Source organism: Gopherus evgoodei, chromosome 6 (genome assembly GCF_007399415.2).
Source record: "Gopherus evgoodei ecotype Sinaloan lineage chromosome 6, rGopEvg1_v1.p, whole genome shotgun sequence".
Lineage (NCBI taxonomy): Eukaryota > Metazoa > Chordata > Testudines > Testudinidae > Gopherus > Gopherus evgoodei.
Genome location: NC_044327.1, coordinates 80,679,400 through 80,692,782, shown reverse-complemented (window position 1 = coordinate 80,692,782; position 13,383 = coordinate 80,679,400). Strand labels below are relative to the sequence as shown.

General features: G+C 39.5%; 1 protein-coding gene across 1 annotated transcript in view; it reads left to right on the top strand.

Annotated features, from left to right (window-relative positions):
- Window positions 1-13,383, top strand: part of RASA1 (RAS p21 protein activator 1) — a 113,921-nt gene that overhangs the window by 52,035 nt on the left and 48,503 nt on the right. The window contains exons 8-11 of the mRNA XM_030567981.1: window positions 730-782; window positions 1,741-1,891; window positions 10,989-11,067; window positions 11,981-12,101. Coding sequence (XP_030423841.1) covers window positions 730-782; window positions 1,741-1,891; window positions 10,989-11,067; window positions 11,981-12,101 — 404 coding nt within the window. The remainder of the gene's footprint in view (window positions 1-729; window positions 783-1,740; window positions 1,892-10,988; window positions 11,068-11,980; window positions 12,102-13,383) is intronic.

Genomic DNA, 13,383 nt, shown 5'->3' with positions numbered 1-13,383 from the left:
TTCTTCCAAAAGTTCTGCTATGACATCATCAGTATTCAGAGATGAATAAATGGACTTTACATGTGTTGCATAAGGACACCCTGCAGAGCTATGTGTATTAGTTATTTGAGGCTGGACTGAAGCCGCGGGATTTGTCATGGCATGGCTCCGCCACACGCAGGGCTGAACAGGCTACTATAGCTCTGAGACTGGAGTAGTGACTGTGGCTCGGTTCTGCTCTGCTGCCTTTCTTCCCTTCTGCAGCTTGGGCTGAGAATTCCTTTCCCCAGCTCCTGTGGAAAATCACAGCACAACTCCAGTTACTTTGTCGGGGTATTTTGCCCCTTACTGAAGAGTAATGACAGGGCATTTACATTCAGAATATGTTTAAATTGCCATAGATCACAATAGATAGATAGATAGATAGATAGATTCAAATCATTACCAGAAAAATTATCTAGCATATACACCTTTTACATGACAGCTTATATAGCTAAAACTTTTGTATTTTGACCTCTACTTCAAATATTTAATTTTAGTCACAGTTAATTTTAGATATTTAAATATTCTGTCAAATAACTGGATATTTGTGTAACATAATTTTATGAGTTATGTTCTGTTAAATTACTCCACCTACTAGGTCCTTTAATTAAAGATTAATTCATAGAAGCCAGAGCCTTGAGGGCCAAACAGAACCAAAAAGAGACTGCTGATAATCTTGCTTTCTTATTTGTTCTCTTCATCTTTAAGATGGTTCCATGGGAAGATCTCCAAACAAGAGGCTTACAATTTGCTGATGACAGGTATTTGTCTTTCATTGCTGGGGTTAAGACATAAGGGAATGAGCACACAGAATAATATTCTATATAAATTAGATTGTAAAACCTTTGAAGCAGGGGTCTGTCTTTGTGTGAATAGGACCCAGCAAATGAGCTCCAGATCCTGACTTTCATCGCCATAATGCAAATAATTTGTTACAAGAGCTAAACAATTATAATTTTTTTTTTAAAAAAAGTATTAGACAATCAAAGACAGCGGGTCAAATAACTTCCATTGTAACAGCTAATCACTGTACTTGTTGAGTAATAAATACTTTTAAATATTTGCTATTATAAAAGCTATAATTTAATAATCTGAATAAGAGTATATGGAAGGTACTGTTGTGTCATAAATAGTGTGTAAATTTTTTTTTTCTGTTGAAGGACAATGTTTCTTCAGGACTTAAAATATCAGGCTTTTGAACCTAGGTAAAAGAGAAAGTTAAAAATGGTGAAATAAACTCCAAAATAGTATTTACCATCTGAATATATTTTATTAGATAAAAACTATTTTTAATTGTTGGAATCTATATCAGCATGTTGTCAGAATGGTTTTCTCTTCTGCGTGGAGTGTCTTCATCACTGATAATTTTTAAATCAAAATTGGGTATTTTTCTAAAAGATGTGGTCTAGGAATTATTTTGGGGAAGTTGTATGGCCTGTGTTTAAACAGGAGGGCAGACTAGTAGATGATCACAGTGGTCTCTTCTAGCCTTGGAATCTATGAATCTGTATGTGAAGTTGGCTACTGCCTACCTTGGGGGCTTAAAGGGGGCAAAATAAATTAGCAAATTTCTGGATTCCAAACTAAATATACACATATTTGTTCCAAATTCCAATTCATATTTGTATCCAGTGAAATTTGGGAAATACCCTTTGATTGTACTGTGATGGAAAAATAATAGTGATGAGCACTTTATTAATAATCCTAATATTGTTTCAGTTGGTCAAGTTTGCAGTTTTCTTGTGAGGCCCTCTGATAATACTCCTGGTGATTATTCACTCTATTTTCGGACCAGTGAAAATATTCAACGTTTCAAAATATGCCCTACTCCAAACAATCAGTTTATGATGGGAGGAAGATACTATAACAGGTAAACTACAAACAGTTAGTTTTTCTAGATATGTTTTTAAAAAGTATAAGTGTAATCTGTCAATGTTTATTATTTATTGGTGTATATATAAACATTTTTTTAAAAAGTGCTTACGTTAATATTAAGAATTTATCTAACCTGGTTAGTGGCTACGTAAAATGACTGAAAAGTTTTAAACACTTTCTTAATCCTAAACAAAGCATAATTAGTTGGTGTTTATTTTTAAAGCATCTGACATTTTCTTCCATAAACTGGTTTCTCTTGATTAGAAATTGTGGATCATATGACTTTAAAATGATTGTGACAAAGTGGAGAATTGATCTGAAATCAACAAGATGGAATTCAATAAAGACAAATGCAAACTACTGCACTTAAGAAGAGAGAGTCAAATCCACAAATACAAAATGGGGAATAACTGGCTAGGCAGTAGTTCTGCAGAAAATAATTTGGGGTTTATAGTGGATCACAAATTGAATAGGAGACAACGGTGTGATGCAGTTGCAAAAAAAAAAAGGCTAATATTCTGGGATGCATTAACAGGGGTGTTATATGTAAGACACAGGTGGTAATTTTTTCGTTTTATTCGGAACTGGGGAGGCCTCAGTTGCATGTTGTTCTAGTTTTGGGTTCAACACTTTAATAAAGCTGTGGATAAACTGGAGAGAGTTCAGAAGGGAGCTAAAAGGTTTTATAATACCTGATCTATGAGTTAAAAAACAACACTGGGCATGTTTAGTCTTGAGAAAAGACAACTGAGTGGGGGACCTGATAAGTCTTCAAATATGTTAAGGGCTGTTGTATCGAGGATGGTGATCAGTTGGACTATATGTCCACTGAAGATAGAGCAAGAAGTAGTTGGTTTAATCCGCATCAAAGGAGATTTAGTTTAGATGTTAGGAAAAATTGTTTAACTATAAGGGTAGTTAAGTATTGGAATAGGCGTCCAAGGGAAATTGTGGACTCCTGGTCATTGGAGGTTTTTAAGAACAGACTGGACAAACATCTTACAGGGATGGTTTAGGTATACTTGGTCCTGCCTCAGTGCAGGTGAGCTGGACTAGATTACCTCTTGGGATCCCTTCCAGCCCTACATTTCTGTGATTCTGTGACTTATAATAAGTTGATGCTATGTTGACATATAAGATGGAACAAAGGACAATAAAACTAACAGTGATATATAAAGGCAATGTGTGAATGGTTAAAAGGGCAGGAGGGGAATATTTACACTAAGGAGAAAATAGCCTCCTGATTAAAACATTTTAAAAATCACTGGATTTCTTATATTGGACACATGACTGATGTCTGGGTCAGAAAGTACTGATCAGCTCGTTCCCTGGAGTGAAGAAACTCAGGATGGATCTGTTTTGTCACTGGCATGAATAGGAAAGTGATAGTAATCTGAACTAAAAGAATGGAAATGACAAAATTAGATGCATTTCTCCTTCACAGTGGGAAGCTGTTGATATATATCTATTCTCAGTGCATCTTATTTCCAAGGTCCTATTAAACTCAAGAATGTAGTGGTTTTGAGTTTCAATGCCTCTATTGCAGCACCAAGTTTAGCTCCCTCTTCCAGTGGAGATAGTCACTGCTTATCCCGTACATTTGGAAATTTGTCAGATCCGATCACCCAGAACCAGGGCATTCTTCTCTATCCCAACCTAGCATTTCTCTCGCTTCCAGCTTGGCTTCTGAGTGGGTAGAGATCCAGTAGCTGGTGTGTCTGAGACAGTATCAAGTTCTCCTAGCTGAGAAGTTCAATGGATGATCATATGACTTCAAGTGGAAGATGGTGTGAGGCTAAACAATTGGATCCTTATGCAAATCCCATACACAGGATGCTTGAGTACCTTCTACATTAATCAGTCTGGCCTCCAGACATCTTCACTGAAAATTCAGCTAGCTGCAATTTCAGCCTTTTGTGAAGGTAAAGTCTCTTTTGCCCATTCTGTAGTTTTCTGGTTTACTAAGGGTATGACACTTGAACCTTCCAGCTAAAATCTCTGCCAAGGGAGGTGCAGAAGTAATTAATTAACTAATTAAACATAATTACTCACAGTGGGTTTATGCAATTTCAGATAAGTTATAGTTGCTTTTTTGGCAATACTTCATCACTAAATCAGAAAGCTCTGAACTTCCACTACTGGATCCACCTTACGCTCCATTATGTGAATGTAGATACTCTCAGATGAATGAAAAGACAACAAATGGAGCATTGAGCCTGGCATAGTTGGCAGAACAGTGGGGGATGGTGTAATATGAGATAATCAGTGTGTGAATGAATGTTTTTAGCTCTTAGGACAGAGAAGAAGGGTTGCATTTTAGATATGTTGTATAGGAAGAAATTGAAAGATTTGTGCAAATCCTGGATACGTCACTCCCCGATCTGAGAACCCTTTCACAATCACTACTTTCACTTAAATGAAAATATTTTTAAGAGGTCTCGTTTTCAAATTAATTGACTGTTGGGATATGTTAAAGGTCATCTAGGGGCTCTTCTTTTCACTATTTGTTTTGTTACTAGTACTTTAATATATCTTTCAAAAATAGCTCTCAGTTCTACAACTGTAAGGCAGTTTGATCTTTAACATTTTATATTTGTTGGTTTGCAATGTCTTTCAAGTGTATGCAAAAAAATCCATTTTAAAGGTGATCTGTATTATGCCTTAATGCATTGCAAAGTCAGGGTCATGGTGAGTTAATGACTGAACTTGGTTGTTTAAAAAAATGAGTTGTCATTTAGCCAGGAAAACCAAAATGAGATTTTCATTTTTCCTCATTTATTATTTTGGCACTTTGACATCAAGAGGTGGGACTGGAAGCACCAGAACTTGCCTAAACAACAGTCTGGTGCTGTTTCAAACTCCAGCAGCAACCAAAGGTGATGTGGGTGGTGGATGGAAAAAGAATATTTGTGTGCGTCTCAGGAATGTAGTACTCTGAGGCAGGGGGGAAAAAGTCTCTATATATCTTCACCCCTTCCCCTCTCCAAAACTAACGCTATATACGTGTGTTGCATATCGCAGAAGCAGCCAGGCTTAGAGGGGATAAGGAGCTGTCTGTCTGCTGGACTCTCTCTTCTGTTATGCTGCAGAATTTGTAGCATCTGCCAGGGTTGGGATTTCCTCTCTTCTTTCAGCAAATGTTTCACCTGCTGCTATACAAAAACCTCAATTGTATCTTCCTCAGCCCAATTTTTCACCCACTGGAGGAGAGATCAAATTCACTCTCTGGTTGGGATTTTGAGGAGAGAATGGCTTTTCTAGAGGTAGCTCAAAGTGTCACCAGGAGGAGAGCACATGCAGCCCCAACAACTTCTGCAGCCTTTGTAGGTGAGATGAAGACATCATAGCAGCAGAGAAGCTTCGCTATCTTCTGATGAGCCCCCATCTTTCACTTCTGAGTGGATGGAGTGGGAAAATATGCTTTTCCCCCCTTCACTCAGGATAGCAGCTGACTAGTGAGGTGGGGAGGACACTGGTGCTCTTTTTCCTCCATCCTTATCTCTCTTCGGTTGTTTCTATTCAGGTGCTGCTTCACGAGGTGCTACATGCTTCTGGCTCTACTCTGTGCTCAGAATATAATGTATGAAACTACTGGAGCTATAAAAGGAAAGAAAAAGGGAAACTTAGTGATAAAAACCAAAACTGCCTAAATTCATGTTAATAAAAATTGAACTGATGGTGAGGTTGGTGAGAGTACAGCAATCTCTACGTGAATATTCCAGTCATCTTTTGAGCAGTAGAACTTACAATAAAGCAGTGTACACATCAAGAACATTCTACTTTCATTTATACTTTTCACTTCAGGCCCACTAAAATAGCCTGCTATGCTTCTTTCAGCTCTCCAGTCTCAGGTATCCGAATATGTACTGTGGTAACAAAGTTACTCCTGCTGCATAATAACATAGGAGCAGAATCTGTCTATGAAGTTAAGGAAAACATATATGTCTGTCTTTGTAATCTTACTTTGTATCCCACAAGTATAAAATATTGACTGTTGCAGGAGTACTTTTCTTGCCGTCATAGATGAATTGTTCCAGTCATATCAGTGTATCTTAAAATGTCTCCCAGAATAGAAATTCTGGGATTACTGGAGAGGGAATGTGTTCAGCATTCAAAATTTCTTTGTAATATCTCCCAATTACTTTTCACATTTCTTTGCTCAAAAAAGACAGCATAATTTTTCTTAAAGTTTGTTCTGTTTTTTAAAAATGTGTGGGAAGAGGGAAGGACTTATGCACCTTCACCTTCCCAAATAACCGTCTGTCAGCAAGCTTTTGGAAATCCCTTTCTGTGTCACTTAATATTTTATGTATCTCAGTAATAATTTTTTAACATTTTTGTAATGAGTAAAAGCCTTCTTTATCTTTCCATGTAGCTGTGACCGCAGAATCCTTTATAAACTCTCGTATAAACCTTTTCTAATTCTTCAGTTTTTTATAGTAGTCTTCAAATTTTTGTGTAGTACTCCTCACCTGGTAAGGTTTCACCAGTCACGTACTGATTTAATTTCATTATGTCCTGATTTGTACTTTTTCTGGTATATTTCAGTTTCAGTAGTATGTTTGCTTTACTAAATGCTGTTGGAGAGAGATTAGTGTTCATTTTGTCCCCCAGACCTGATCAATGTCTTGTAGTGTGTGATGGTTCATAATCCATTTCCCAGTCACATTTAGTTTACGTTTACTCATTAAATAACTTAGACCACCTGTAAACTCAGATTTCTGTATCCTGATCTCTTCAGACATGAGCATTTATAAATTGTCAGTGTCTTGGTTGCTCATTCCATTGTATTTGTCTGCTTTAATGATATGGTAAATATATGTTGGTCTGAGTGAGTCAAGTTTGTGTTATCTGTAAAAGAATCTCTACATCTGTGTAGATAAATAAAATAGATTCTTTGTAAGATAATGCTACTCAACACTGTAGTTAAGAGACTATCTTCAAGTAACATTAGGAAATAAAACAAGTCCTTCTTTGAGTAGATGCAGACATGTATTCCACATAGATGTGTGCACGCCCAGTACACTGGCGCTCCAGAGCCTTTTGCCTAGAAGTACCTGTAGAGGGGTGGTGTGTGGGCCTTGTGGTTGTGCCCCCTCCCCTAGTTATGAGGTGGTGCCACTCTGATTCCCCCCCACCCCCCCAGTTCCTGCTCACTGCCCTGGCTGGAGTCGGAGCTCTGTGTGGTTGTAGTCTCACAATCTTGCATTTAGTTTTAGCCTAGTTTATTGTATGTAGTTAGTAGATAGTGTTAGTTGACTGTGTTCCCCAGTGATGCCATCACTGGGGTTTAAACATTGTCCTTCCTGTGGAGGGGCAATCCCCAACAGTGACCCCCGCACATGGTGCTTGCTTTGTCTTGGTGAGGCCCACTTTAAAAAGTGTTTGACCTGTAGATCGTTTAAGAAGTAGACTCAAGTGGCATGGAACCTTCACCTCAAGTAGCAGCTGCTTGAACAGGCCAGGCAGTCTGACCTAATACTTAGGCCCTCCTTGGGCTGAAGATCATCCTCTAGCTCGGAGAGCACTGCTGCCTCTTGTTCTGGGGCAGGCACCTCTCCAAAAAGGCAAAGGAGCCATTCTCTATTGTGGGTGCTGAGGAAGAGGTCTCATAAAACCAGTCAGGACCTCTTCAGGTTGCAGTGTGTCTTCTCTGCCTCCCCCAGGAAAAGTGTGGACTGTCTTAAGACTGGTTTCAGCATTTAGGATGGCATGGATCTGACCCTTCCCTGGTACTGAGTGGGAAGGACAGAAACCCCATACCATTGACTCCAATTCCGGCTGTCAAGTGTCCATTGATTCTGGTACTGGTGAGGGTGATGCCAGTACTGACTGTATCTGCTGTGTCAACGTACCAGGCTGCAGCAGACCTGCTCTGTCTTTCTGTCCCATCCTCACTGCTGGTCCAGGACTTTGCAAGGCTCGCACCTTTGGCAGCCCCTCCTGGAGAAACTCTGGATTTCTGGGGATGTGGCTACATAGGGTAAAAGGTCTTGGTACACCTTAAAGTCCCCCAGAATAGAAGCAGAGGACAAACTAGGCAGTACAGCATCATCCGTTGATGAGGACAAGGGTCTTGGCTGAGCCAAAACTGGCTCTCGCTCCCAAGGAGATGTGCCTGAAGAGAGAATTCGGGCTGCCACACAAACTGATGGATATTCTACAGCCCGCCATCCCTGGGAGAGTGACCCTTCAAGTCAATGATGTGCTCCTCAACGGTAAGAAGTCTTCCACTAGGACAGCCTACTTAGCAAAATGGAATAGGTTCTCAGTGTGGTCCTTGGCCAACAGGGGCTTCCATCCAGGATATCTTGGAATACCTGTTACATCTTCAGAAAGCAGGCCTTGCACTCAGTTCTCTGAGTGCATTTGGTAGCAATATCAGTATTTCTTCCCCTCATTCAAAAGAAATCAGTTTTTCCAATGTTATGGTGATGAGATTTGTGAAAGGGCTTCTCCATTTACATCCACCAGTCCAAGAACCAGTTCCCCTGTGGAACCTAAACATGGTTTTGACTGCTTTAATGGCCCTCCGTTCAAGCCCCTTGGGGCCTGTCTCAGAAAACTGCATTCCTGGTATCTATCACATCTGCGAGAAAGGTATGTGAATAGCACGCTCTGATGGCTGACCTGCCTTACACACAGTCCTCCAAGGACAAGATAATGCTGCAACCACACCCAAAGTTTTTATCCAAGGTGATCTCTCAGTTTCATCTGAAACAGGCTTTTTACCTGTGTTTTTCCCCAAAGCTGCACTCTTCCTTGGAAGAATAGTGCCTCCATATTCTGGATGTCAGGCGATGTCTAGCCTGTTATCTAGACAGAACTAAATCATTTCATGCTTCACCTAACCTGTTCATGTCATATGTGGACTGCATGAAGGGGCAAGCAGTCTCTTCACAGACATCCTGTATCAAGACAGCACATGAGATAGCTTTAGCTACACCTGCTCAGTGGATACAGGCTCACCCTGCAAGAGTGTAAGCAATGTCGATAGCGTTCCTCAGTGACATTTCCATACTAGGCGTTTGCAGAGAGGCAACATGGTTGACTATACAGACATTTATGGACCACTGTGCCATTCCGCATCTTCCAGAGTGGATGCAGACCTTGGAAGAGCAGTCCTGCAATTCCTATTTCAGTAGACTCCAAGCCCCCTGTCCTGGATCAGGTACTGCTTGTGAGTTACCTAAGTGGAATACATATCTGTATCTACTTGAAGAAGAAGAAGAGGAAGAAACACTTACTGTAATTGTGGTTCTTCGAGATGTGATGTAGACATGTATTCCATGACCCACCCTGTCTGCTCCTGGGCTTTCAATGAGAAGGAACTGAGGTGGGTTGGGATGCCACTGCCTCATATAGCAAGTGAAGGTGCCACAGCCACTAAGCGTGAGTTGCAGTCTCTCTACGAGTACTGCTAGGTAAAAGTTTCCAGCTCTGGTGCGCTGGGCCCATACACACCTATGTGGAATACATGTCTGCATCACATTTTGAAGAACCACAGTTACAGTAAGTGTCAGTTTCTTTTCACATAACACTTCAGCTTGCAAAATTCTAATGAATGTATCAGCCTTAGCACAAAATCTACTTGCCAACTTTTACAACAATAAGAGAAAAAAATATTAGTGGCCTGTCAGTTACAGAATCTGGGTGAGTGGGCGAGTAGAATTTTGCCAGGCTGCTCTTTATTCATTGTTGCTTTCATGATAAGGGATGCTGATTACTGCAGCTCAACACAGAGTAGTGCATAATGATCTTATCATAGTGGGTGAGATGATGGTAAAATGTCATTTCTGGAGTGCAGAAAATATTTTTGCTAATTTCATCTTAATAAAAAGCGAACAGTGACATTTTTAATAAGTCAGCTGTGACACAGGGACCTCTGCCAGTTTGCACCTAGAGGGCTACAGGGGTTAGTAATAGTGCCAGAAAGGTCCCTTGAGATGCCCTTTAGAATAAAAACTTAATCCATACTAAGCAATTTGGTGGGAAATATCCTTAAGCATCAAATACACACCATGCATTCCATCAACTCTTGAAATATCAAACACACAATACCAAATGAAGACAGTTAATGACTCTGAAATAAGGAATGCACAAACCAGCTCATGAAACCTTACACATATTCTGTTTAGATTCTTCTGCCTAATCCATTAATCTGAGAGCCTTGTGCACAATTTACATTGGCAAGTGTAACTCTGGCCAAAGATTCCATCACATATGCCCTGATGAATGTATTTTCCCATACTTCCAACTAATAATATATATTAAAATATGTTTGCTCATGTATTTTGTATTTAATTATTCAAGTGTTTTTATTTTCAGGCTGATATTCTGTGTAATAGGATGTGCTAAGAATACCTACATATTATTCATGTCATTGCACTCTAACTTAAATCAAGGCTATTTCAATAAGAACTATGCATAAATAAGTAAAAGAAAGCCAAAGAAATATGTTGAGTTTTAGTTTTCATCTATTGCCACCTCCCAATCCTCGATTCTTCAAAATACAATTTCAGCATGATTCCCTCTGGTAATTAGAATGCAAGTTTCCCTGTAGAGGAGTTCTGCTGACGAGAATTTAATTTAACATAATTGCTCAGTGACTTCTAAGTATGAGCTCTGTAATCTGTGTTACAGACCTTTTATATTTGCCATTCCCACCCCCCTAGAAAGAAATTGCTTTGCACAGTGAAGTGTCTCCCCTTCACTTTCCCTAGTGATGATGAGACTTGGAAAATTATTGTTGATAAAATAACAATTTTCAGCCTGGCTGAATAGCTGGGAATGTATTTGCCCTTACTTGATCATTGAGTTTTCTATGTCCTCATCATCTAGCCTTTTGAGCAACAGTTTTAAACCCTGTAAGATTAGTGTAGAATTCATATATGTTTTTTATTAGCAGAACTCGAATATGTGATTGCTGAATCCTGTATTCTGGCAGATAATGAGTGAGATCACCTTTCTTAGCATGTGATTTTATTAAAGATTTATGTGAGAAATTTAATGTGTGAATTTTATGTTGGAAAAAAGTTATAACAGGAGAAAAAAATAACATATTCAAAGTTTATAATTTTTTATTTGAACAGTATTGCTGACATCATTGAGCACTACAGAAAAGAACAAATTGTTGAAGGATATTACCTAAAAGACCCTGTCCCAATGCAGGTGAGACATTTAATGCCTCATAATATTTCTAAAAAGCGTGAGGTTTTTAAAGTGAAGACTTGGCCTAACTGATATCAACTAATTTTTAATTTAGTTAGAACAGTCTGTTACAAATGGCAGACACAATAATAATATCAGAGTAAAGACAAAAACTAATATTTTCTCTTAGGTTATGTACTGTCCAATATATTTAACATGCTTTCTGGCTTAGCTGTTCTGGATTTTTTCTCAACTATCCTAGGCTCACATCTGCTTCCATTTATCCCTGAATTTGTTTCCTTATTTTCTGTGAAATGAAGGTGAAAATAACCATATTTTGAAGCAGATGCATTGTAATGAAGAACTGTGCAACCTTCCTCACCCAGACCTGTTGAAGCTTTTTAATTTTGACCTGTGCACCCTGTGTTTTCACTGCTAGGCTTCATTAGATTTCTCCCTGAAGTATCAAAGCACAATGTCCTTAATAAAAGACATACAGAAGTGAAAAAGTTTTAAAAGGTTATCTAATGTAAACTTTGAGAAAACACTGTCTGTATGGGAAATAACTAAACTGTGTATCCTTCTTTCTATTTCTCTATGCATACATAATGAGAGGGACACACTCCGTGTGTGTTTCTTAGCAAGTAGGAGCAGGTCAATTTTATTTTCCATCTTTCAGAATAATTGTCTGACCACATAAACTGTTCCACACTAACCAAATGTGATGTGACATAAATGTAGGAAAATATACAGAGAGTATGCTATTAAAAATGACGTCATGAAAACTGATCAGTCCTTTTATTAAGTAGCATAAAATTACAAGAGATATTTGACAATAAAGAACATCGGTAAGAATATTTCCATTTTCAGCTTTATTATCAATCTGATATTTCTGAACTGAAAAATACTGATGGCTATTATTTTTCTTTACCAGCATCAAGAACAAGTGCTTAATGATGCAGTGGATGGAAAAGAAATCTATAATACAATTCGTCGAAAAACAAAGGATGCTTTTTATAAAAATATTGTCAAAAAAGGGTATCTTCTGAAAAAAAGTAAGAACATTTTACTTCTAAGTATAAAGCAACCTCCTGAAAATTAAATTACATTCTTATATTTTGATAACTTGTTCAAAATTACTTGAAGAAAGCAGACTGCACATACAGCATAGGGGACTCTAAACTGGGAAGTCAGGGAATCTGAAAAGAGATTTGGGGGTCACAGTGTATAATCAGCTGAACATGAGTTGGATGCTGTGGCCAGAAGGGCTGTTGTGATCCAAGGATCGATAAATAGGAATATAGAGTTTTTTCTCAGTATCTTGTGCATAGTTAGCTACTTATCTCTCTTCCTGCCTTGTAAATAGTCAATTCTTTGTTAGAAAACCTATTTATTGGATACTTTTTTTTTTTTTTTTTGCTGCTGTTGTTTCAAGTGTTAGTCAGTCCTGTGCTAGATACCAGTGATATCCAGACTTCAAGTGCTGTGGGTCATATGTCTATTCCTATTGTGGGGTTCAACGTCTGAGCCCAGCAGTGCCTCCAAGTGGCAAGAATCCATGGCCGTTCTGCCCAGCCTGTGCTGGCCTGTGGTAGGGGAATCCGAACCCTCCCTGCTCCACCGGGTTCCAACCCAGTGCCCTGTGACTGGCCAGTTGGATATGCGGCTTAGAGGGCAGACACCGCCAATCCTGCTCCCTGGTCATTGGCTACTATGTTCTCAGCCCCATCCAAAATCACAAACGGAGTTGGCTTATGAACTCCCAGGGTGGTTCTCACTGACAGTAATCCAGAGGCTCTTCTTCAGTTGCAACTCTCCATTCCTGTTCTTCATGGGGCCTTTGATCGCTCTGCAGCAGGGTCTGGTCCAGGTGACCTGGGGATCCTGCAGGAGCTATCAGTGTAGGACTGTTCCCTTGCTCTGACTGAGCTGAACCCTTCCTTCCCTTTTGAACTCTGCCTCCGTTGTGAGCATGCCCAGAAGGTGCTGCTGCGTGGGGCTTTACCCTTTGTTCTTCTTTGAGTGCTTGCTCATATCCATTCCAGTTAGGTGTGTGTGCGCGCCGCATGCACGATCGTCGGAGAATTTTTATCCTAGCAACACCCTGATAGGTCAGCTGTGGATCCCCCTGTAGTGGCACCTTAATGGCGCTGGATATATACCCCTGCTGACCCAGCAACCCCTCAGTTCCTTCTTGCTGGCTATTCCGACAGAGGGGAAGGAGGGCGGGTTTGGAATGGATCGGAGCAACACATATCGAAGAACAACAGTTACAAAGGTGAGTAACCGTTTTTCTTCTTCGAGTGCTTGCTCATATCGATTCCAATTAGGGGACTC